We start from the raw sequence: 27,068 nt of genomic DNA on the forward strand, positions 1-27,068 counted from the left end.
TGCCACCACACTTCAGTTTAATTGCAGCAACGTGAAGATCTGCTCTTCTGATGGAAATAACTAAATTCAACTGTATTCAAACATCACTTTTTAAAACAACCACAGTTGCATACAATGAGATGTACATGAAGTAAATAGTAATGCTAAATAAAAACATACATTTAAAACAAATGAATAACATAAAAACAGTAGACACGATAAAACACTACAACAATGCTGAGTCGAAACCCAAAGAATAAAAATGTGTTTTAGACGAGTTTTAAAGATGGACAGAGAGAGGGCTTGCCTATCGTTTAATGAAAGGTCATTCCAAAAGGAGGGACCGTCAACAGAAAAAGCTTGATCCCTTCTGAGGCTCCGCTTAGTCCTTGGTACCTCCAGTAGCGTCTGGTCCCCTGACCTGAGGCACTGGGAACGTACGTAGTGGTGGAATGAGCCCAGAGAGGTAAGGTGGAACAAGACCATTTAAAGATAAAAAGACAAAAGTTTTTTTTATTTGTAAAGTTTAGTACCCTCCAGGGTTTAATTTCCTCCAGATAGGACAAACGTGGCCTTAAGGAGAAATTATCCTTATTGCTTAGTTGGACACGGATCTGACTGTCATCCGCATAGCAGTGAAACGAAATATTAAATTCCATGCTTTCGTAATAAGAAACCCACAGGCAAAAAATAATGAGAACAGCAAGGGCCACAAAATTGAACCCTGTGGAACACCATACGACAGTGGGGCGGAGCGGGACTCAGAGCAACCAAGGCTAATGCAAAAAGTCCTGCCTGACAACTAGGATCCAAACCACTCTAGAGCGCTACCACTAAATGCCCACCTGGTGCTGCAAACGGGCCAACAGAATAAACACTGTTGTCCACTGTTTCAAACGCTGCAGTCAGGTCCACCAAAACAAAACAACAACAACAACCAATAACCAAAAAAAAGAGGAGTTGAGCATGTCCCCTAATCAAGTCAACATGTTTTCTCTGCTGCACTCCTGTTGTTTCTGCGTGTCAGTCAGTGTGGAATGTCAAGTTGTATCTTTGGCATGAAGGAAACTATTTGCCCAAGTCATGGTCAAATGCCATCATGTTTACACAGAAATGCAATATTGTTTTATAGTCTGCTGCTCTTTTAGTCAAAACTGAAGCACCTGGCCTTCCAATATCTCTCCTCATGCACTTTTTGTCACTTTGCTTTCATGCAGGACTTCTCGCCATTTGCTTCACCTCAGGTGGAAACGAGTTGCTCAGCCAAAAGCCCAAACACGGTAAAGAATTTCCAGCACTCTTACATTTTGATATGTATTAAAATAAAGATCTTTTTAAAGCGGCTTTTTGTGAATAATTCCTAGATTTTGATAACAAAATGCAGGCATATGCAAGAGGTGGGTGCAGTTTTTTGCTGATCCAAATTAGGATTATTTGGCCTTGGTGGAGTTGAACACCAGCTGTCAAAGGACAAGCAAAGAGAACAAAAGTAGCTTATTAGGAATTATGAAAACAACGCACGTTGACAGCAATTAAATGTGTATACAAACAAAAGATTTAAAGACATTTCAAAACATGGTAAATAAATAAATTAAAATAGCACAAAGAGCTCAAACTATTTTCTGTTTAGTATTTTTGTCTTTTAACAAGGCCTTCATTCATTTTCTTCCAACCTTTTTGGGCTTTGCGTAACTTAACACCCTGTGCATATCTGGAGCACATGGCACAGGATATTGATTTGCGTAAACAAAAGCAGCCTCTTCCAACTATCTGCCCTGGAAGCATGGCCATGTACTTCATACAGCGGCTTTATCGCTGAACTCCTTTTACAGCTCACGCGAGTCACTCCTTGTCCCGTCCCCCTTTTCACAAGGTCTTCTTGCACAATAGCAACGAGTGAGAGTTGCCCGCAAACAAGAGGAGATGGGCGTCTGCTCTCGCACGTTCTGATTTGTCACAGGATTGATTTAAAAAGGGGAAATAAACGTGTGGATGGGGCCGCATTGAGCAATTGCCGTCCTGTCCTGCTTGTAGTTCATATCTTTATTGTTGGAAGCATTACAGGACCAAAACAGAAGTTATTTTATTGTTATATCTTTTTAATAAATCGGGCCATCAATCTGTTATCGGAATTTTATTACTGGAATCTGCATCAGCCCCCCCCCCCAAAAAAAATATCCATCTCGGTTGGGCCCTAACTATAACACTAAATGTTATCTGTTTGTATGTGCCCTTGAGTGTGCTGCAAATGATTGACACCGCTTAAGTCACACCTTCTGCCTCTAATTGGTTGCTTTTCCTCAGGCGTGATGTTTTCATGTAGAACAAATTAGAGCGACAAGATGGGGCCACAGACAGCTGTTTTTTTCCCCCACAGGTCATATTCCTCATGTACTGCTATCAAGTCCAAAAGAATATGTTCTATGCAAGCCCATTAGTTGAAACAAGCATTCTGATTAATATTGCGTTTGTGGAATATGAGTTAAGCAGCAAAATCCACCCGTTTTTAGAAATCTCAGAGGGCGGCCATTTTTTCACTTCTGTCGACTGTAAATGACATCACAAATGCTCAGTTAACAAGCAACAACGGCTCAGCTTCAGAAAACAGGTCTGCCTTGCTTGGTCGTTACCTGAGCCCCGAGCAGTTGTGATGTCATTTTCAGTCGACAGAAGTGACAAAATGGCCGCCCCAGAGATGGCTAAAAAGGGGTGGATTGACTCTTCTTCCACAAACGTATCAGAATGCCTTGTTTCAACTAGTGGGCTTGCATAGAAAATATTCTTGAAAAGAATATATTTGGCTTGACTTCCTCCACATAGCGTACAAAAAGTGTGTGTGTTTTTTTTACAATTGCAAAAGGTAATGAATGTAAGCATGAGATGTACCCCAGCAGTGCAATATTTCTTATGCCTCCTATTTGGTTATTACATTCATATCAGAGTGCTTACCCTCTGAATATATCTGTTTGACAGTTAATAATGTTCAAATGAAGTTACAAACACTTTTACCGTTGCAACATTTTGGATTCTGGAACAAATTATTGATCCCAATGGGGGAATTAGTTTGACCACATTGACTGTCGACCAGCCTCTTGGATGGTAAACAAATGGTTAAAAAATTAGCTGTTGGCACAAGCAAACCAGGAAGGAGTTTCTCGTTGTCTGCGGCTTGATCAGCTGCCATGGCTGCTCTGCTTTGCTATCGTCACAACAAACGAATGAGCGTGTGTGTCCACCTTGGCAGGTGTAAAAACCCATGGTGAGGATGATTGTCGGCTCGTGAGCACGATGGTGCTGGTGAGGTCGAGGCTGATATGTTGTTCACAGCCTGGCATGACATATTTATTAGGGGCAAGTGGAGAAGAATGAGATTTATTATCAAGGTTGGGTCAACAATAACATCTTAAAAGGGAACACAGATTCATTCAACTGGAATGCAGAGCTCAGACTTCCGCCCAGGCAAAAAACATTCCTAATCTGTGTTGCCACATTACCTTGAACAGTTACTTTTCTGATTATGTGCTTTAAAAAGTAATTTAGTTACTTTACCGGTTACTTCATTTAAAAAATAACAGATAAGTTACCTTAATAGTTACATTCAGATCATACTGACCCTGATTAGCATATATATATTTTTAAGAATGAAATTTATTTTAAAACTAAAATAAAGACAACTTTTTTGCCTTACTATAAGTACTTTTGTTTTTGTTTTGTTTTTTTTGTTTGTTGTTTTTTTTCCTGAATTTCAGTTAACATAAATGGGCAAAATTTTTATTTTTTATTTTTTGAAAGAGTATTTCTAGACTTCACTTAAAGGGGTAGTCAACCCCCAAAATTATTTAGAATAATATGTTCTATTTTAATACGTTCTTTGTTCTAACAACAAATTCCACCCGTTTTCAGCCATCTCAGGGGGCCACTTTGCCACTTTCTCGGGTAACGACCAATCACGGCTCACCTGTTTTCTGAGGCTGAGTCATGATCGGGCGTTACCTGAGCCCTGAGCAACTCTGATGTCATTTTCAGTTGACAGCAAGTGGCAAAATGGCCGCCCCCTGACATGGACAAAAACGGATGAATTTTGCCGCTTAACTAATATTCCACAAATGCAATATTAATCAGAATGACGTGTTTCGACAACTGAATGTTGTCCTCATCATGTTGTCGTTCACAGATTGCTGGCAAGGCCAAACAAAAATATAAGATAGTGGCCACGTCCTCCCTCTTAACTTAGTACGTACCGGTAGTTGAATACTCTCCACCTTGTTGACCTTGCTAACAAAAATCTTAAATTGGCACTAGTGTGAAATGTAACAGCATGACGATGCATGAGCTATTGTTTAATGTTGCGTATCTGTGAAAAGGAGAAGTGCCAGGTTGCATCTACAAAGTGCAGGCAGCTTCTGGTGTTTCACAATACATCTTTTCTATATGTCCCCAACACTGCTTGCTATTCACCAGAGCCGGGCACTGTCTATCCGTCGCTAACTTCCGGTCTATGTTTCCGGCCGACCCACGTGGTCTCAGTCCTTCCCTCGTCGGCGACAGCCAATCGGCGTCGAGAATATTATTTTCACGTCACACGCGCGCTCAAGCAGACACGCCGCCAAATAAAGAAAAAAATTCAAATAAAAACAACAGACACATGCACGGCGTGGTGATCGGTCTGAAAGGGACACAACACTGTTTTCTTTTTTCTTTTTTCATTATTTGGCTACGTGTCAGGAGTGCAGCACCTGCGTGTGACATGGTACCGGTTAAGTCTGTTCCTGACGCCGTTTGGCTAACTCGGACCGACCGGGCCGGCCTGAAATATAGACAAGAACTCATAGACGGACTAAAGCACTGATGAATGCCCACCTCTGCTAGTCATAACTCTTCCACATGCCCTAGTGCAGCATTGTAAAAGTGCATCCTAATGGTGTCGCAGGGGGAGCGTTGCATCCGTTCAGCCAGCCCTGCCAAAGGGGAGCCCGCTACCAACCCGCCGCCGTCCCCGCAGCCGGACCCAGTGGAATACAAGTCCAGCTCGGGTTCCCCAAAGAACATCTTCCTCTCTTCCTGTTATCAGACCTCCCCAGTCAAATCCCCCCGCCGCCTCAGCTTCAGTGGCATCTTCCGCTCCTCATCCGGCACCAACCCTGCAAGCATCAAGATATTTTCCAGAGCCCGCAGAGGTAAGCCTAAAAACTCAAGTATTTCTACATCCATAGTTTCCACCATGCCTGAGCATTTGTTGTGATTATATTGTGTACTGTGTCTGTTGCTATCATAAAACGTTTTTAGTTTTGACTAACATTTTGAACATTCTTCAGGGTCTGTGGATCCCTAAAATGTTTTATAAACTATTTCATGTTCCAAAATGATTTTAATTGTCATAAACAAATACACTCAATCCCTAAATCTGCTGTCCAAAGGTTTTAAAAACGCCACGTAGTTGTCCATTTGTGTCAGCCCAAATAATGACCAAATAATGACTTAAAGAAGCCAGCTTTCTCGCTGTATATTGTATGTATGACGACTTTTTCGACCCCTCTGATGTATATCACCCCCCCTCCAAAAAAAAAAGGAAAAAAAGTGATGAGCAAAACAGATCTCCTTTCAGAGCAAGAGAGTTTCATACTGCACATAAATAGCACATACGCAAAGCCACCGCTGGATAAATTATCAACCCGCCGATAGTTAATCACTAATGTAATTCAATCACCATAGGTCATAGCCAAGATTCTAATCACAATTATTTTGATCAATATTGTAATCACAATTATGAATCACAATTATTTTATGTCAAGGATAACATCTGTCATTTCATTGGACGACCTTTCAGCAAAATAATAATTTATACCACTGGTCAAAAGAATTTTACTTTTTTTTTTTTTTTAATCGTAGGTTCAAGTAAACTCTTATAGATCTTTTTTGTTCTGATTCAGGATCCTACCTAGTTTTTTCTCTAGCACATCAGGTTTTCATAATAATAATAATATTGATAATAATAACTTAGTAATATTTCTTAATTAAGGGTTAGGTTCACCAACAGGTGGCTTTTTCTAAATGACATAGCTATAAATTACAATGTACGGTATCTGTATTGTACAATCTTTTATAGGTCAAACTTAAAAAAACAAAAAATGAAAATATCTTAAAAACATGTTGTGTGCTAGAAAAAAAAAAAATTAAATCAGCACCAAAAACACGCTTATGGACACATAAAGCCATCTCTTATTAAATTTTGCTGTTGACCAGTGTAATTGAAAAAAATTAAATTGGCTCAAAATCTTCATTTACAAAGGGCCAACTGAGTAAATAGGCTATGACAATGCGCAAACACGAAGTCCAGACAGCAGATATTGATTCTTTTGGAGCCACTCGCTTCTCACCATGATGCTCCTCCTCGTCTCCAGTTTTTGTTGTACTTTCTTCTCTTGTCATGACTCGCGCTCATCAGTCCACCAAGTGTGCTAGCGTGTTATTTAAGTAGCTTAATGAAGTCTTAACCATGCGTTCCCACCCGTGGTGGTTTGTTGACTCACATTACTCACAATACCTGTATAGGACATAAAAAGACACAAAAATCCACATATTGCATGCAGAGAAAACCTCCACCTGAGAATTAGTCATGTACAGTATATAGTCAGCTAGCTAGCTAGCTAGCTAGCAGTTATTGTTGGCAGTTGACTCCTGTGTGTGTTTTCATCTGTCCACTTCATCTGTACATGCTGCATTTCTGACTTCCAACAAAATGTAAACAAGGAAGAGCAAGGCACGGTTCCCTCGCAATGAACCGTCCACTGCTTTGTTTTGTGAGCGCAGTCTTGCGGTGCGCCAGGCAAGTGATCGCTTGTGCGGTGTGCAATGCTTCCTTTGTCAACAAGGAAATGGAAACATTTGGTTTGGTGTTTCTTTTTTTAACTTGTATTGTATTGTATTGTATTCCTGTCAGTCTGTGATCGCAAGGCTGAATATTTGAATTTCGCTGCGGGTTTGGCATTCCACAGGTGGGCACAGCACCTATACCGTATACTTGGGGAGGGGCGCTATTTGAACACATTAGTGATCTCATGGTGACTGGAAGATGTCTCCAAACACTGGTTTGCTCAACAGTTACATAATTGCATGGAGACAGTCCTGCTGGAAACATCGAGCCTCAATCTACGCAGAGATGACTCATATGTTTTTGGCTTATACAAGCTACCATTCTTTGTTTCACTGTTTTTTTTTTCCGAGTGGCTGACTGGAATGGCAAAGTTAGTACTTGTTATAGATGACGACCGAGCCTCAAAATGTTCTCCTTCAGGAGCCCTGTTCTCGTAAATGGACAGAAGTATTGGGATGGTTCACTGTTACACCTAACAGGAAGTGAAATGCAAAAATAACAGCTAGAACTGAATACAAAGAAAGTTAGTGTACTAGTTGGTATGTCTGCTTCACAGTTCTGAGGTACTGGGTTCAAATCTCTACTTTATGGGAGCTGTTGGCATGTTCTCCTCATGCTTGCGTAGGTTTTCTCCAAGTACTCTGGCTTTCTCGCACATTCCAAAAACATATACGTTAGGTTCATATATATATATACTGTATGAAAAGGAAGACCCAAATCATATCCTGCTTAGGCACCATAAAGACTTGGGTATAGCATGTGCTGTATGTAGGGTTATGGCAAGGGTGTCAAACTCATTTTGTTGCTTTTATCAATTAACTAAAAGGACGTCTCATATTCACTATAAGGGAAGCATTTTGTTATAGCTCTCTGATGTACACACAAATACATTTGATATATGCACACACACACACATACATATATACATATACAGACATATATAGATATATATATTGTGTGTACATCAGAGAGCTATAACAAAATGCTGCCCTTATAGTGAATCTGAGACGTCCTTTTAGTTAAAGCACTTTGTGTTGTTTTATTCTCTTATGGCGGGACATGTTTGTAGATTTCTTACACTGGCCACAAGGGTGTGCTGTAAGCTTAATTTGTTTCTTGAGCTTGCAGTGACGTGCTCTCACAGTTAGTTTCATATTATTCAGGTCGTCTGATGCCTATCTAGGTCCTCTAGGATGATAGTAGGATCTTTTCCAACTAGGATCTCCTTAGCCTTTTTAAGGCTCTGGCTTGAAGCCAACTGTTGGTCTTTCTGCACATGGCCTTATCTGGAAGTGACCAGGCTCTCCCAGCCGCTCCTGCTCTTTCCTTCCGTCCCCTCCTCTTTCTCACTCCATGTTGCTATAGTGTGCTGCTTGTTGTCAGTAAATAAAGCAACTGCATTTTTTTTAACTTTCCAAAAATGAATAGAACATGGTCCTTTCAAGGGCAGCGTGATACACCGTAGTACATTTCACTAAATAACCCACATAGATAAAACCAAGCTATCACTAATATCCAAGGCCTTAAATTGTTCTCCACTAGTGCTTCGGGGTAGCTGAGTGGTTAGCACATCTGCCTTAAATCTCAGCTCTGGCCCTTCAGTGTCCTCATTTGGGTCATGGGTGGGACAGAACTTCAGGGAACGGTGAATTACAAGACACATAACTACAGTAGATTTGATCTTACATGTCTATAGAGCTGAATACTTGTTTGTCTATAGCTGCTCTGTGATTCGTTGGCGACCAGGCTAAGGTGTATGCCGCCTCTCGACTAAAATCAGTTGAGATAAGCTCGAGGGATGGGTGAGTATTGATACCAGATATCCGTATCAGGCCGATAGTGGCCTTATTTTAAGGTATCGGATACTCGTGGAAGATGTCGATACCAGCCACTGATACTTAAGGGGAAAAAAAATCTGACATTCTGTAGGTTTTCCTCGGCAGTAGTTTGACACATCGGCGAATCATCACATCACAACAAATTTTTTTGTCATTGTGTGAAATCTTGAGTCTTATTTAAATCTTAAATAAGCTCCAGTTGACCCGTGACACCGAGGACAAGCTCTGTAGAAAATGGAAGGATGGTGTTGCCAGCCTTATGTAACACTAATCGAAGTCAAGTCATAGCTAACATCATCAGTCATCAACACTGAATGGACCAGCTGACTGCACACTGGACATCCCACCCGCCCCCTAACTGTCACCTGACGGGGGCTCTTAAAGGTCTCCACCCCAAAAAAAGAAAAAAGTTAGCGACAGCTGACAGCGCAAATGTCCGCAGCAGCAATCAGCTCACAGCCGCACGCTCGATTGTTCTTCTCCTCCAGTGTGGAAGGAGCTTTTCGAGAAGCAGCTCGTGTCACGCCTTGGCTGAGTTTACTCTCTGAGAGGTGGGAGGTGCAGTGGGGGAGGGGGCACAGACGCCGACCAATCGCTGTCACTTGCCCTGGCAGGGTGGCCTCTTTTTTTTTTTTCCCCCCCCGCGGGTGCTGTATTAAAAGAGACGCCACCCACAGCTGCACCTGACAATTTACGAGTCTGATGCGGCTGATCGGTGGGAGGGTCCCCGGGGGAGGCGTATACATCACTGGGGAGGACAAGTTTTGACTGCAATAATTACAACTCAACTACTTGTCATGTCCAGCTTCATGTATTGTGGATTCTTTATGCCTGGATATGCAAGATAAACCTTTCCAGAGGCCTTGGGGCTTTTGCCTTATGATTGGAAACCTGGTCTGATCACTGCATCTAATTTGAAGAAAAAGTGCATCATCTCCTCCCCCCCCCGAAGGACAAACGGCTTGCGACGAAGGGAAATCGAGTGAGCCCGTTTGTCGTTTCGCTCCGTCGTAATGCGGATGGTCACGGCCAAGTTCAGCGCTGAGCCTGCGACCTGCCGCTGCGCTCCATGAAGAGGTTTGGCAGCTTGAGGAGGAGCAAGAAACGCAAGGAGCAAGATGGGCTCGGAGGGAGGCAGCAGTCCGAAGCGTCCTGCTTGTCGGGTAACGCACGCTTTTGCATGCATTTTTTTTTTCTTCCATATGCAGTATATCAGGTGACGGTATCGGGGTGATGATCACTGAAGGTTGTTTGGCGTCCACTTTTGATCTGGTGTGAGTGAAGTAGTGGTTGGAATCTCATTCCAAAAACATGCATGTTAGGTAAATTGAAGACTCAAAATTGTCCATATGAGTGAGTGTCAATTTGACTGGCGACCATTCCAGGGGCCCCTTTTTGTGTGCGACCCTGATAAGGACAAGTGCAGTCGAGAATGGATGGAGCTTTTGTGGCCGACTGGTTTGCGCATCACAGTTCTGAGGTTAAGGGTTCAAATCTTGACACGGGCCTTCCTGTTTCCAATTTTTGCGCCGCGTTCTCCGGCTTCCACCGAGGGCTGAACAATTTTGAAAATTTAGTAAAATAATGTAACGCCGATTTAATTTCTGCATTATTGCGATTCAACGCTTTTATGCACAGTGGTCACTACAGTGGACAGTTATTTAAAAGTTGCTTTCGCCTATGTTTAGTAATCTAAAAAATATATGTATATTTTAAATAATTACATCAAATCATAATTAATCCATGAAAGGGTTGAAATATTTTTTTAAATTTTGATTAATTAATATAGGCGAAAGCAACTTTTAAATAGCTGTCCACTGTAGTGACCCCTGGGCATGAAAGGGTTAATATGCGATTACTTTTTCAAGGTCATCTTCCTATATATTTTGTAACAAACACAAGCAATAAATTACTCTTTGTTCCAATTAACAATGTCAGATGTATGAGACATAAATGTTTTGGTCTTATAGCTTATGCTAAAATAATAGCAAATGAACTATGAATTTATATGAAAGACCGTTTTTTTTAATCTACTTCACTACTACTCTACTTCTACTTTAGAGTTGTTAATTTACTATACACTTTGACTAACAGTCTTTAAAGAAGAAAGTGGACCCAAAAATGTATTTACAAAAATATGTTGTATGCAGGCCCACTAGTTGAAACAAGGCATTGTGATTAATATTGCATTTGTGGAATATGAGATAAGCAATAAAATCCACCCGTTTTTAGCCGTCTCGGGGGACGGCCATTTTGTCACTTGCTGTCGACTGAAAATGACATCACAGTTTCTCAGGGCTCAGGTACCAACCAATCACAGCTCACCTGTTTTCTGAAGTTGAGCCCATTTAAATGAAATAAATCCTAGCGAACAACTGAAATTGAGGGGGGCGGCCAATGCGATTTGAAAATTGCATTCTACTACACTGATAAAATGTTCAGCCCTACTAACCCTGCACATTCCATACACATAACATACACATCATGTCTCTTAAAGACTTCAAATTGTCTATAGGCGTGAAGGTAAACGGTTGACTCCACCTCATAGAAACCAAAACAGATGCATGCGTAGCACAGCTCCTTGTCGTTGTGTTTAGGGAAGCACTTTTACCAAGCTCTGTGATTTAGTGCGGCGAGGAGCTGAGCGGAGCAGAGCGCTGCCCTGCTCGAAACGCAGCTAGCCATATGTGGCTCTGTTGGTTTGTACGGTGTGACGTGCTGACTGCTCGGCTCAAAGCGTCAGTTATGTGATGTGAAGAGTGTGTCTTTGCCGTACTATTCACATCTACAAGGAAGGGGCAATTTGAGGTCAGCTGTCTTCTGGGCTCACATGCACCGCAGCACTTACTGTTTTTCATTTAATTGTTTTACATTTACAGATTGGAAGTGTTTTTCTTATAAGTGTTTACTATAATTACCGGTATAACTTTACTACTCTATTACCATATTATGACTTAAATCCAAATTCATCTTACTGTATGTTGGCATCCAAGGAAAGTATTTAACTAGATTCCAGGGCTCATATTTTATTGGGACACCAACTAGGGAATTTCCGATCGGAAGCAGGTATCGTAGAAAAAATCCCTGTCTCATGTAAGCATATCATTGTGTCAAAGTTTGCTGATCTTTTCGAGAGATCTTTCCAAGAGGAAAAGGCGATGGATGCTAGCTTAAATTGTCGTCGTACTTGTGGTGTACAGCTGTACTGTTGACATTTTACCCCTTTTCATGCCGTTAAGTCCGACTGCAGACGGTTCATGTCTTTAGTGGTTAGATGTCGTTTGGTGTCGATAAGCTACGATGAGGTCCGCGGTGGCGCGCCACCGCAGCCGTCGCCCCGGCTGCCAGCGGGCCGAGGAGAGCGAGCCCCCCGGTCGCGCTATTTCCTCCTGTGGAATGTGCCACAACAGCACGACTAAAATAGGAAGGCCAAACGGCGGGAGCAGGGCCCGCTGCGCGCCAACTAAATGTCAAGAGATACTGCCGGCCCACTGCTATGCATTACAACACACAAGGTCCGCCATTTCCTAGAATTGTTGCACCTGTATATTTTGTCATCCCCACCAAGGAGCCTATTCGCGGGATAACAAAAAAACCTAAACTGTTTACAGTTGAATCTGGTGTGGATTTAGATCCAGGAACATAATTTAGGACTTTTGCTAATGTTGACGCACTTGAAATAGTGTTTCTAAGTAATATTAATCATTTTTTTGCAGTGCATGAATAATACATGCCTGTAATTAATGTTATATGTTCTATCCGCATGAATATCGGCACCGTTTGTGTTCCAATTCAGATGTTTAAAGGTTAATAGTTAGGTTAGCTCGTGTATGGTCTTTCCCATTATGCGTGAGCATTAAACTAGCATATTTTTTCAGGACCAACATATGTGGTTTATTTGAATGCACAACGTGTAAATCTTGGTTGGTGAACAGACATTTTGATATCTCTGGATTTTCAACCGGATCCATGTCAGGGCTCTGGCTGGGACATTGAAAAAGTTGTCCTGAAGCCACCCTTTGATATCTTGGCCGTGTGCTTCGGGGTGCCCTGCTGAAAGATGAGCAGTCGCCTCAGTGTGAGCTCAAGAACACTCTGGAGCAGATTTTCAATCGAGGATATCTCTGTACATTACTGTATTCATCTTTCCCTGGTCCCTTACTTGTCTTCCAGTTCCTGTCGCTGTACCATCATGCTTCAGTGTAGGGATGCTATTGACCAGGTGGTGACCGTTGCCTGGTTTACTTGTAAAATGATGTCTGGCATTTGCCAAAGAGTTCAATCTTTGTCTTATTAAACCAGACAACCTCTTAGTGTCTGGATCTTTCAGGAGCCTGCGAGCAAAATCTGTGCAAGCTACCTTGTGGCTTTTACTAACGAGTGGCTTCCGAGTGGATTCTTGTCATCCTGGAAGGTTTTTCTCTATCTAGAGAGGAAGACTAGAGTTCTAACAGAGAGACCACTGAGAAATTGGTAACCTCCCCTATACTAAGACTCGTCTCCCTCATCGGTCAGTTTGGACAAGCGGCCAACTCAAATCTTGTTTGCGCCAAACTTCTTCCATGACGGAGGCCACTATGCTCATTGGGACATTCATTGCAGCAAAAATGTCCTCCCTCCTCCCTTTCAGATCTGTGCCTCGAGACAATAATGTCTCAGATGTCTACAGTTCCTTTGACTTCATGTTTGGGTTTTTCTTTTTGTGGCGAGACTGAGAATCCCCCCAGCGCAGGAGATGTGCCTGAATGGCCACTGCTAGCCTAGCTAGCTATTTATATGCCAAGTCCATCTTCCATTACACGTGTCACTCATTGTCTGGCCTGGCAAATATTCCCGCGGTGTCACGTGTCACGACGTGAGATTGCGACACCTCATGCAAGGGAAGCATGCGGTGGTGGCCCGGTCATGTGACTGAGACCTTGGGCTCAAAGCAGGAGCTGCATCACAAACAGCTGACTGACGGTTTGAACTACCCGCTCTCCACTGCTGACGTAACCGAGTATTAATTATTTTGGATAAAAATTAAGTCATTAGTTTGCTGAGTGTGTCTCAGGGGCTGACTAGTAACGATTGCACAAATCCAACACTACCGCAGTTTTCCTGGCGTGCCATTTTTTTTTTTTTTTTTTTAATATTACAATGTCACTATAATTAAATTGTATTTGCAAGTGGGAGTTACTTCATCCTTGTCTGCCAGCCGCTGCGCCAGACTTTATCTCAGTCGTACATTCCATCTCTAGCATGTGATGTTATCCGCAACATCCTTCCAGTGCCTTTAAGCTGTCAAATCACGCTGTTAGCGTCACTGAAAGCACCGCAATGCATTGAAATGAAACTTTGTTGTTGTTTTGTTTTTCTAGCCTCTGGGCTCTCCACACCACCTAGCACCCCAACGCAGGCCTCCAGCCAGCCTGTGTTCACCCAGGAGGCCCAGCAGGGCGGCCCCAGCCCGGAACGCCTGGGGGAACGCTCCCGCCCGCGCTCCGTGTCCACGCCTCTGGATACGGGACAGCGCCTCGGACTTCCCTCCGCCAAACCCCCAAAACCTTCTTCCAGCCCCGTGCCAGTGTACTCTACCTCACAACAAGTGAGTCAGCCTGAAAAAATGTTCCTAATCTTGTAAGGCCTTTAAAGGGAGAAGCTGTCTATTTAAAGATGTGTTGACCGCAGGACCATTAACGGGCTTTTGAATGCTAATCTATTACTAAATGAGGCTCCTCATGATTATTGTGACTGAGTTATCACACCACTTATGACAACCATATGACAACACAGACATAAAATTGCTGTTTTGGGGTCTTGAGGCGGAGACAGAGTCACGTAGTTTTAGAAACCTTCACAAGTGGGCAAGTGACATACGCATGTGAAATTTTAAGTGAAAGATATAACCCTTAGTGTTGTTTTTTAAATAAAACCAAACGCATCATGGCTAATTTTAGGCTCTTAATGATGTAGAATTATAAAATGAGTATATATATATATATATATATATATATATATATATATATATATATATATATATATATATATATATACATACAGTATAAGCATGTGAGGTGAATGTATTATTTTTGTCCACTTGGTGTCGCCACATATTCTACAGTACAGCATATACAGTACAAACTAGGACAGTGAACATGTGTATGCCTTTAAATGGTGGGTCTACTCTGTTGACTGACGTAGAATTTATCATATGACTACGTACTGTAAGCTTTCCCGGCAACAGTAAAGTCAAGTTAGGTCGGATTTATTTATATAGCCCCTAATCACCCAAAAATCTCAAAGGCCTTCTTTTAATGAAATCCCCTGATCTTAAACCCCAGGAGGGCAACGGAAAACTCCCAAAAACAAATCTGGGCAAAAATGAGAAACCTTGAGAAGGTGCTGCGGATGAGAGCACCCCCGCTAGCACCCCCACTAGCATTAGCCACTGTGGTTTAGAGTGATGGTGTCAGTTGAGGCTTCATAGCAGGTGTGCTAAGAATGCTTTTGATTACTTTATTTTGTTACTGTTTGTCTATTAAAGTGATTGGCTGTTTCCGTTCTCCCTCTAATTCGTAACTCCTATAATTCTTTCTTACTAGTAGTGGTCGGTAATATTCAATTACCTAATGATGTTTACTTTAATGGTGACATGCAGTTGCGTAACTGTCCTGTACAGTAGATTTCAGGCTTTAAATTTTCTGTAAAAAGTTGGTCAAATTCCAAATTGTTGAAGACATTCAACATTCGCGGATCCACGGTATAATGTTTTGTATGGATTTGCTAGCATAATGTAAATGCAACTATGATCAGGACAACTGCCCATATTACTCTTTCTAATAATACCATCAATCAATATTACTATTGATAAATTTAATGGTGTTGTTGGAGGAAGAAGCCCTTTACTGTTTGCTCTGCTCTGACACTTAACTTTAAATACCTTTGTGCGTGCATGTATGTGTGGCCCGTGCTGATGTAAGATGTAAATATTATATTGGGATGTTAGCCGTAGCTCATACACTATTAATGTGGACCAACAGTATCCAGAGCTCACCTCACACTTGAGTCATGGCAGTGCTGAGTGTGTGAGGAGTTACTGTGCTGATTTAATGAATAATCATCTGAAGCAGTGATGGATGCTTGCTCGGAGATGGCCAGGGCGAATCGATATTTCATCTCCAGTGTTGTCGACTGCTGATATTAACACCCAAGGACTGCCGATCGTGATTGAGAGACGGTGGGTAAGCGCCGGGAGGGCCACTCGGTCCTCTCCCCTGATAAAATAATCCACTGATGTACTGTAGCTGTGTTATATATGTTTTTTTCCAAGTCGAAATTTTAAAAGCAATCAATTTAATGGATCGTAAACCTCTGGAGCTTGCTGTGCAGCAAGGAGGGCTGTGTGCCCGGTGGGATGCGGCAGATTTATGGAAGTGTTTGGCCTGAGAAGCGCTGTGTCACCATTGCAGTGCGATGTGGCCAAGCATCCCTGAGCAGTCTTTCCTCACTGCTGCAGTGGTCGTGTTGCACATTGGCTTTGCAAATGGAGCATCCAAAGGGAAATTCAGTATTTCACACCAGGAAACAGTTCAGAACGTAACTCTGGTGCGCTATTAGAAGTCCCAGGTTCTTTTTTTATTCTGCAATTGAGATGGCAGGGAGGTAGGAAATTTCTCACTCGAAGTTTACTAGATCAGACCTGAAGAATACCAGTACCAGAAAAATAGCACTAATATATATAAAAACAAAATATAACAAAAGTGAGTTTGAACAAATAAATGTAATTACTGTACTTACTGTAGTATTCATGTGTTGGATGTGTGTTTTTAATGGTGTGGCTTAGTGAGTGATATCAGGAGCTGGAGTCTGGTTGGTTGATTTCAGTGTGAGTGTTTGGGCGTGAGTTGTGGCCTACAGCAGCTCCTTGCAGGTGTTCTCATTTTGTGTTTTTTTTATTCTACTATTTCAAGAAATAGCATCGGTGACCGTTGATGTCCTTGTCAACTTGTTGGAGCATTACAGTACCTGAACTCTTTGAACGGCGTCGACCACAATTGCTGTAAACAGGAATCCTAATTAGACACGCCATAGACGTCAATTGCTGTCAACTACATTTTTTAAATTTTTTTTATGATATGGACGGAGAAAGGCCTTGGCCAACTCTGGTTTGATCATTAAGATGGGAAAGTTAAAAAAAAAAAAAAAACTAAATATGGCCAGCAGATGGCAGCATTGGGTCTCTTTTGGATGAGATCACCTGTATCAAAACAATGCTTGACGCTTGTGAACATGGCAGACCTGGAAATTTGGCCGTTATAAGGAGCTTGTGATTGAGCAAAGTACTTGTCATGTGAAATCCACTACAAAGAGTGTCACAAAAGAGAGAAAAAATGATGGGATTATTTACATTTAGAAGTAGAAGTGGTGATGTATTATACGCAACACACACTACCAAATACTACTACTACTACTAAATAGCATGCAAACAGTTTGTAAAGTTTGCCAAATGTGAAATTATTATAGTGATTTATTCATTTTTTGCGACCACATTATTTTGCCATCAAAAACACATTTTCATTGTTGTTGGTATTTTATCGAACAAAAGGACTTTTCAGATGTCACTAAGTAAAAATTATTAACATGAAAGAAACTGTTGTCCATTTAAACAGCTTTTTCCCCCATATTTTTTGGTCCAAAATAGGTGAAACAAACCCATATTCTACTTTTGATTACTAAACATGGAATAAGGTAGAAAAAAATGGGATGAAAGAAGATAGTCTTTTCTTTCATTTGGAAGTTTCTGCTTACATATATTTATAATATTATTTACAATATTGTTTACAATATTTTGTGAGAGTTCAGACAGAATGCTCTAATTTGGCAGACACTCAATTGGACACAGGTGTCAAACTCCGGTCCTCGAGGGCCACTATGCTGCATATTTTAGATGTTGCACTCCTCCAACCCATATGATTCAAATGATCAGCTCATCAGCAAGCTCTTCAGGAGCCTGATAACAATCATAGAATTGTTTCTGTCTCTCTTTTTTTTTAATGGCTGACACTGAAAAAGCTAATTGCTCCATTTTTTTCCCACTTCACTCAAATGGCAACTTGCTCATAAATCTAATTTTGTTTTGGAACACAAAGCAAAAACGGGACCAAGCAACAGCTTGTAATTTAAAATTGTAAGGGGCACTTGAAAGCAATGTACCACCATTCAGGTAGTTTATAGTAAGTCTCTTCATATGTCTATATGGGCGAAGAAATGTATTTATGTGATGTCAGAATACTTAATATCGGAAGTCTGGGTAGATCAATTTGTCTTTTGAGTGGTTTTCCGTTGCACTTTTCCAAGTCAGAGTGCTGATGAACCGGCTTCCCAGTTTAATGGAATGCAGCACCGATGGGCCCCGCCTTTTGTCACGATGATGCAGAAAGGCATCCCCAGCTTCTTGCTGCTTAGCAACAAGGGCTTTCCTAATATGGTCAAACAGTGAAGGGGTGTGTCCGCACGTGGCGTGGTGCTTCCGGCTTTTAGTCCACCATAACTGGCGAGTCCTTCCGCTCCGGTGACTGCCAAGTGACGGAATACGACTTTGATGATTTTATAACTTTGGCGTATTGGAAGCTAGGCTATTTCACACGCGTCTGTTTTTATTTGGATAACCCCTGCCGGTCCCCCTTCCTGCATGAGTCAAGTGCATCAGGACTATTCCACTATGACTCTTAAAGAGGGTGTGTGCTCTTGAAATAAGGCACCGCTTGAAGTTGCTGCCGCAAAGCGAACGGGCTTCTCTCCGCGTGTGTGTGTGTGTGTGCGCGCGCGTATATTTAGCCAAACCGGAGCGTTTCGGTGGCTCGGGGTCGAAACGCCGGTGCTGCGCACGTCGTCCTCGTCGTTTGTCGCCGCAGGGGCTTCTGGGAAACGAGCGTCACGGCGACAGTTTTTAGTGCAAAGTTTCTTTGTGTGCGTCGCCTTTTCTCCGTCTTTTCACCTATATTTATTTATTTTTGTCACCAGCGTACAAACCTCTTGTTTTTGTCTCGTTTAGGTGTCCGGTTTATTCGAAGGCATGCTGGAGAAACTTGAACTCGACGACGATGGTAAGTTGAACGTGAAAGGGTCATCCGTGGTAAGCGACAATTAGCACTGCATCAGATAAGAAGACAACTGTTAGCTGTGGCTGCCACTTCCGGACGTGTGGACACAGTTTACCACTCTGCACACACTCGCATGGGTGGCTGCCTGCAAGTTTTGCTCATGTTAAATGTTTACAGCGCGTTGCATCAGTGTGATGCTTTTGCATTGCACTTGCTCCTGCAAGTGCAGTTAAATCAAAAGAAAAGTTCGAATTCACATGGTGGGGACCAGTGTTTATCTTCTGTATTCTCATGCAAAAAATAATAGCTTTACTCTTTGAGAAAATATTTAAAAATCAACTTCCATGATAGTAAATCACTTTAACATTTACATGTTACACTCACCTGACATATTTTTTGTTTTGTGCTTTGTATTTTTCTCTTTTATTTCAATTTATGGTCGATTTGATGTGTTACACTGCACCCTTTGAATTTTGTTTTTAATCCCATTTCATATTTTGCACAAGTACATCTAAAACAGAGTTCCTCAAGTCCAGTCCTCGAGAGCACCAATTCCAGCCTATTTTAGATGTCTCCCTCCTCCAACACAACTGATTGAAATGATTTGGATTGTTATCGGGCTTCTGCAGAGCTTGCTGATGAGCTGATGTGATCACCAGATGTGTTGGAGGAGGGAGACCTCTAAAACAGGCTGAAAGGGGAGGACCGGACTTGGTCATCCCTGATCTAAAAGAATCAAAACTTAATTTTGTTCAGTACTTCTGCACTTAATTCAGTTCAATCCAAGAAATATAAGTCATATGTTAACACTGCAGCTCAATTTCAATTTATTTTATTTTTTTGCACATTTTTTTTCTCAACATGTATCTGATTATTTTCATGCAGTGTGAACAGTACAATTCAGATTTTTTTTTTTTTTTTTTTTTCAAATCTGACCCAGGCCTCTTCCGTATATGGATGTACAGTAAATCGGATTCGTCTTCAGTATGAATGTTCATCCATCATCAAAAGCCAAGTCCGCGTGCCACGCGGACTGGCAAGAATGCTTGGGACACTACTGCTCGACATACACCCGTGAATATTGTTGTTTCCTTGACTAGCTAACAGCGTTGACTTCATATTTATTTGACTTTAATCCCACTTGAAACATGAGACATGAATTTGTCATTTGTGACGATAGTAGTATTTCACCCATGCAGTTGTTAGGCGCAGCAACGTGAAGTCATCTAAGTATTCGTTTCCGTGAAATGACACTGAGGAGTGTCGTCTTCCCCAAAATGTAGTTCTACCTCCCCCCACCTTGGCCCTCTGTCAGTCTCGATGAACCACTACACTCGGCGTCCTGACTTACTTCTGTAAGCATGTGACACTTTTTTTTGTGTGCGTGTGTTACCCTTTCTATGATAGTGGTCTCATTTATTGGGCTGCACCTTGGCATTGCAGTGGGTTATATATCCATCAACATTCACACAAAGGCTTTTAAAGTGTAGCAAAGTGTCAATGTTTTCCCCCTCTAACATTGTCTCTTACAGAGTTTTAACGATAAGTGTGTGGGGGGGTAAAGTGGAGCCATAATGGTTGTTTAGGCTGTGACGCACGTGTTATTTCCAAGTGCTCATTACCCTGTGAAATGTCTCCCTGCTCTCAAAGTGTTTTTCTTTTTCCTTTTTTATTTTTTGTGTCTTCCTTACAGCTGCTGAGCCCGAGAGTGATATTTACATGCGCTTTATGAAATCACACAAGTGCTACGACATTGTGCCAACCAGCTCCAAGCTGGTCGTGTTCGACACAGCTCTCCAAGTGAGTTTGTGTTGTCTTTGTCTCCTTATCTTATGTTGTATCATTGTAAGGTTCTCATATGTACATACTGTGCATACATGCAGTGGGGGGAATAATGATATAATCACCTGCTGAATGTTTATGTGTGTGTTTGGTTTGCAACCATAATAATTAAGACTGTTCAATTCCGTGCAAGTGAGCAAACTTGGTCAGAGAATTATTTCCGTCACTGTATGTGTGATAAAGTCCTCTTCTTTGACCGTCTTATTTTGAGTGTGCTTGTTCTTGGCACAGCTGGGTTAATATTAAATGGAGACCTCGGCGCACCTTTTGGCTCTGGGCTGAAATTGAGATGAGACTGTCGTAAAGCTGTTAAACAGTAATCCTGCCAGGTCTTTGAAGTGTATATCGTCAACCACTAAATCCACAGAGACATGGGTTATAAACTCTTATCTGACAGAAAAGGAAATACTCCCCGCAGATTAAAGACAACCCAGAAGTTGGCTTTCACCTCTCACAACTTCCTTTGCTTCCCACTTCCCATGAGAAAGAGGCCACCCATAAAACAACAACAAAAAAAAAAAAACAGAACAGAATGAGCCTGTTTACTGTCTTAAAACATGAAATGCAAGATGTATCATTGTGTTAATATGCCACTAGAACGGCTTCAGGAAAAGATAATGCTGGGTATTTATCTGCTGGGTCGTTATTCAAACTCCTGTAGAATGTGCTCCTTTGAGTGCACTGGAATCTAGGTTGCACCGACTAAATACATGCAAAAAAAAAAAAAAAAAAAGAAAAAAAAGAATTCTCACTCAAGCTTCACATACTTTTATACACATACTGTGCTTCCCCCTCTGATGTGCACATCTTAGCCTGATGGTGGCAGTCGTGTGACCCCAGTGAACTAACGCTAAACACCAGTGGTTCCAATTGTTTCCACAGAGACGAGAAAATATGTTCCTGTTAATATTGTTGGAAGTTGTATATGTGTTACTGCTGTGTTTATGCTAAATAACTGCTGTTTGATGGTTAAAAGTGACCTCAGGACTGCGCTGGTGTTTCCCATTGTATGTTAGCATTTAAGATAGCCTCGGGTCTCCCCATTATAAAATGGGATATTATACAGATGCATTTTTGCACGTTTTACACTCCAACAATACTTAACCATATTTATAATTTCACATGTACCTGTGGATAAAGTAGTAAAAATGATCGGCGTACGGCGCTTTAGCTGTGCAATCTCAATCATAAACGAGGGAATGTTCTCTGGAATAAAGTGTTAATAAAACCGGATCTTGTCATTAAAAATGATGTTTGACAGGTGAAGAAAGCCTTCTTTGCCTTGGTTGCCAATGGAGTGCGAGCGGCTCCTCTGTGGGACACAGAGAAGCAAAGCTTTGTAGGTAAGACCCCCAAAATCCACCGTACCCCACCATTATTTACAGTCTTGAGTTGATGGAGATGCTTCATGTCTTGAAATGACTATTTTCATTCCAGTCTTCAGCGTCTGCATTTACAGCTTCAATGTTTTACATTTATTCTTGTCTGCTTCCAATGTCATAATCATCCTGTCAGTGCGCCTGCGCCGCTGGTGAATGAGCACAGTGGAAACTTTGTATTATGCCGCTGGTCATGGCTAGTGGAGCGTGATTTTATTAAGTTCATTAAAAGTGCTACAAACCATTAAGCTCAGCAGAGGCTCCTCTTGTGTTGAATAGCAGTCAGACTGTTTGAACATGTAGTCAAAGAAAACGATCAACGCGGCAAGTGAATTGGTTTTGTTGTGCCTTCATTTTCCTGGATAGGGTTTACTGCTTGTGCTAAATAATGAATACCAAGTTGGCGTGGACATAAAGCAGAGGGAGTCAGATGTGCCCCTCTAAATATTGTTCTCTCCTCACTAGCATCAGTCGCTGAGTTTGTTAATGCCGTGTTTTCTCGTCACAGGCATGCTGACAATCACAGACTTCATCATCATCCTTCACAGATATTACAAGTCACCAATGGTAGCTCCATTTAACCACTAAGATTTGCCCTGGGGTCGTTTCAGACTGCTTTATATTCAACTGACTCCCTTCTCCTTGTTTCAGGTGCAAATATACGAGTTGGAAGAACATAAGCTTGAGACGTGGCGAGGTGAGCCCGACTCAAGCTTAGCAACTCCTGCGCAATGTCAATGTAAAACTTTTCCGCTTGTCATTTTTATTGTGGTCAATGACTTGTGAGATGCGTAACACCGACCGCTATTTGTGGAAAACTCTCAAAACACCCCACCCCACAGAATAGTCACACGGGGTTATATTTTAGTCATCTATGAATCTGGCCTTTGCTTGATATTGATCGGACGAAGGGGAATGCTCTCAAAGTTGGCCCGATTTACACTGGTCAACAATTTTTTTTACTACATTTTATAATCACAGGTGCAATTAAACTTTTCTAGATTCATTTTTATGCTGAGATTCTGAATCTGCCCTGATTTTTTTTTTTTTTCTCTCTAGTACATCCTGTTTTCATAATATATTAGCCATTATATTATTGCTATAAAATAGCTTCCAATGTCATAATCATCTTATATTATTGCTATAAACTAGCAATAATATAATAGATGATATAATAATATAGTTAGTAATTATGGATTAAGTGTTAGGTTCAGCAACAGGCGGATTATTAATCTTATTTTTTTCTTTAAATCCTGAAATGTCATAGCTCTAAATTGCACCGCATGGTAAAATCCATATTGCACAAACTTTGTATCCGTCAAACTTGAAAACAAAAAATGAAAATATCTCAAATCCTGAAGTGCTAGAAAAAATACATTCTCGTCCAAGTTACACCATAATGACCAACATTAAAATACAGTAGTGTAGTGGGCCCAAGTGTCCATCAAAAACGTGGCAGAGGTTTTATTCCTAAAAGTGTATAAAATGAATAAATAAATATTGTAAGTCACTGTAACATGATGCACCATTTAAAATTACAGTAAAATGTATTCCACTTCAGTTAAAAAATAAAAATTAAAAAATAAAGTTGTACTTAAATGTTCAAAAACACCCTCACACCACAATTGAACAATTACTGGCCTATATTTTAGAGTGTAAAATTTAGACACACCTTTCAAAGATGCTGCACAGTTCAACATCACTGTAAACCCGAACAAGCCACAATGCAGTATTGATATCTTGGTAACATGTGTCGTAATTTGATGCAGCTCTAAAGTGTCTCGTGTTTGTTTTTGTCCCCGCAGAGGTTTACCTTCAAGCAACGTTCAAACCTCTTGTCAACATATCACCTGATGCAAGGTACGCCGCCTGGATGGCTAAATCAAGAGCCACTCCTTTTGTTCGTTTGGTTCGTTGCCATCATCGTGTTTGTTGTGTCGCAGCCTTTTCGACGCCGTGTACACGCTCATCAAAAACAAAATTCACCGCCTGCCTGTCATCGACCCCGTCACCGGGAACGCACTTTATATTTTGACGCACAAGAGGATCCTCAAGTTCCTCCAGCTCTTTGTGAGTCTAACACCATCACAAACAAAAGATTTCACTGGGAGGGATATGGAAGCCAAGTCAGTTTGAACCCTGTCGCAGCTTTTCTGGGAAGGCTTTGTAAAAGGTGTTGGCGTTTCTGTGCGTTTTTTTAATTTTATTTATTATTTATTAATTTTTTTTCTCCCCCCCCCTTCAGAAATATACGTGAGAGGGCCTGTCTTATAATACAGGGGATCCTATTTTTATGACAGAGTTCCATTCCTACAGCAGCAACATAACCATGATTTGTAGGAAGTGAGTAGTCTATCACTAACCTATGCTAATGCAGTAGTAAAATTGGAATAAGGAATTTGTGTTGAAACACTTTCAGGCCATAAATATAAAACAAATGAAAATGCAGTGAGCGCGCAGTCTTGTGCTGCATGTCGATGTATTCTTTCAAACTAGTTAATCGCGCGCCGCTTCTAATTTCATGTTAGGGCTGAACAATTTTGTAATTGGAATTTTTTTCTTTCTTCCCCATTTAATATTGCAATAATTTTTTTAAAAGGTCTTCTTATCTAATTTTTCAACAAACAACCATTAAATTAATCTGATTAATCAGATTTAACATACAAATGTGTTTTGGTCTTTTTCTAAAATAAAGGCAATTTATTTAAATACTTCATTTAGAGTTGGTCAATTACTAAACATTTCGGCTTGCAGTCTATTAACTCATTCACTGCCATTGACAAATTTGCTTGACTTTTCACGGTACAGCCATTTAATCCCAGGAATTTACTTTTATTATTATTTATAGAGTTAAGCCTTCACTAGACAACTTCACAAAATTCTACCAAACACTTGTGGCTTAAGCACAAGACGTTGGGTTTGAAAATTGCATTCTACTACATTGCGATTCTATTTGAATTCTAATAATTGTCCAGCCCTGTTTCATATGCTCAGGCAGTTTTAAACCATGGCACCCCTGTATGCATTCTAGTTCATCACAAAGGTGTTCGATGGAGTTGTCATGTTCTTCCACATCGAAGTTATTCATGGATCTTGTTTTGTAACACATAAGGCCCTTCCCCAAATTGTTTCCACCAAGTTGGAAGCGCATGATTTAATTTCAAACTGAATCACATATTCTTTCCAACCCTTTGTCCCATTGGCCTTTGTCCCTGTACCACCATTCACTTCCATTCGTCTACTGCCCCCTGGTGGCCGACATCTTGCTTTCTCTGTGTCGTGTCATCCAGATGTGTGAGATGCCGAAGCCAGCTTTCATGAAGCAGACCCTGGGAGAGTTGGGCATTGGCACGTACCAGGACATTGCCTTCATCCACCCCAACACCCCCATCATCAAAGCCCTCAACATCTTTGTAGAGAGGAGAGTGTCTGCTTTGCCCGTGGTCGATGAGTCAGGTCAACGGAATATTCATGCCCCGGTTAGGAGTCGTACCAAAAAAAGGCTTGCAAAGCTCACTTTGTCCCCTCTCCCTCGCCTCTAGGCAAAGTTGTGGACATCTACTCCAAGTTTGACGTCATCGTAAGTGGAAAAACATTGGGCCGGCGGAGAGACTGAGCGGTTGTGTTGATGATTCACAAGAGCTCGCTTGTGTGCAGAACCTGGCAGCCGAGAAGACGTACAACAACTTGGACATTACAGTGACCCAGGCCCTCAAGCATCGCTCGCAGTACTTCGAAGGAGTCATGAAGTGCCATAAAATGGAAACAATGGAGACCATTGTGGATAGAATTGTCAAAGCAGAAGTGAGTTTCTTTTATCAGTTCTTAAAAAAGATTTATTGAAAACTTGACTGTAGGTATGATTGTCTATATTTGCCCTGCGATTGGCTGGCAGACAGTGAACAATTCTTCATCAAGCTGTTTATTGCTACTCCCAAGTTTACTGTTAACCGCAACATAAAACAAAGAGAAATACACGCCCAAGATGAGCCAGGTTTGGCATTGCCGTTGAGTATCCCCAGTATCCGTATTATACTGCCCCCAGTTGGCCAAGGCGCGCACACCAGGAGAACCGCCAAGTCCAATGAATTGAATCAAAAAAACTAGAAAACTTTTTGTTCTTTTACATTCAATGCATGTCATTACTGTATTTTTATAAAGTACGAAGAAAGCACTTTGGTTATATTTTGGGGGAGGATGGAATGGATTATTGGCATTTCCATTCCTTTCAATGGGGAAAGACAAGTGTTTTGAGTTGCAAGCATGGTCACAGAACAAATTGAAATGTCATCTCCAGGCACCACTGTAATAAATTCAGTGTAAATGAAATGGGATAAGATTTCCCGCGGTACACCTGATGTTGTTTCAGGGCACAGTAGTCAGGCATGACTGAAGTAACCCACTAAAGTATGTTTCATGTATTTTCCACCTGCGTGCCAACAAGGTGCATCGGTTGGTGGTGGTGGACGAGCGTTCCAGCATCGAGGGCATCGTCTCCCTGTCGGACATCCTCCAGTCCCTGGTTCTCAGTCCAGCAGGTATAGATGCTCAGCATAGCTAAGCGCAACTCCTCTCAGTCCTGGACACACCACAAAAGCACCCCCCACCCCACCCTCACTATGAGCTCTCTCCTCTCCCGCACTGCCCTCTCACTTGGTCCCAGGTAGGAAGCGTCCACGCTGTATCATCCGCCAGCTGTGTGGAGGCATGTCGCTGGAAGCTTGAGTGTGTGTGAGACGCTCAAGTGTGTGGAGTTGATGGTGCCAGCATGGTGCTTAGAATTGTGCTTGCTTTTATTTGTTGGTTTGGGAGCGGCACAGAGAATAGAGAAAGACACAGAGTTTCTGACAACTTGCGTCTCATTTTAATTACCTGCCACTAGTGCTGGACGATTAATCGAAATTTAAATCGTGATTTCGATTTTGGTTTCTCTAAATATTCAAAACGTTATAATCAAAGAAAAACGATTAATGTGCACAACGGCTCAGCGCTATTACAAATGTCCGACATTGTGAAAGTACCCTGAATGCACCATGTTGCTAATGGGTAGCGAGCGTGTGTGATTCTCTCG

The 27,068-nt window shown here is 41.5% G+C and overlaps 1 protein-coding gene across 2 annotated transcripts in view; it reads left to right on the forward strand.

Annotated features, from left to right (window-relative positions):
- The window catches only part of LOC147141058 (5'-AMP-activated protein kinase subunit gamma-1-like), a 31,779-nt gene that overhangs the window by 1,324 nt on the left and 3,387 nt on the right, over positions 1 to 27,068 (forward strand). Inside the window, exons 2-15 of one of the 2 annotated variants that reach the window (XM_086043094.1) lie at positions 1,197 to 1,259; positions 4,910 to 5,156; positions 14,052 to 14,278; positions 18,728 to 18,779; positions 20,470 to 20,576; positions 21,880 to 21,961; positions 22,506 to 22,564; positions 22,649 to 22,694; positions 23,803 to 23,857; positions 23,941 to 24,067; positions 25,288 to 25,453; positions 25,540 to 25,577; positions 25,655 to 25,801; positions 26,442 to 26,535. In XM_086043094.1, the coding sequence (XP_085899220.1) occupies positions 1,197 to 1,259; positions 4,910 to 5,156; positions 14,052 to 14,278; positions 18,728 to 18,779; positions 20,470 to 20,576; positions 21,880 to 21,961; positions 22,506 to 22,564; positions 22,649 to 22,694; positions 23,803 to 23,857; positions 23,941 to 24,067; positions 25,288 to 25,453; positions 25,540 to 25,577; positions 25,655 to 25,801; positions 26,442 to 26,535 (1,510 nt within the window). Of the gene's footprint in view, positions 1 to 1,196; positions 1,260 to 4,909; positions 5,157 to 9,628; positions 9,855 to 14,051; positions 14,279 to 18,727; positions 18,780 to 20,469; positions 20,577 to 21,879; positions 21,962 to 22,505; positions 22,565 to 22,648; positions 22,695 to 23,802; positions 23,858 to 23,940; positions 24,068 to 25,287; positions 25,454 to 25,539; positions 25,578 to 25,654; positions 25,802 to 26,441; positions 26,536 to 27,068 lie in introns of those variants that run through there. The other variant, XM_086043095.1, reaches the window with a different exon arrangement.

The sequence above is a fragment of the Filicampus tigris genome, chromosome 10 (assembly GCF_054856515.1).
Source record: "Filicampus tigris isolate MCC_2025a chromosome 10, RoL_Ftig_1.0, whole genome shotgun sequence".
Lineage (NCBI taxonomy): Eukaryota > Metazoa > Chordata > Actinopteri > Syngnathiformes > Syngnathidae > Filicampus > Filicampus tigris.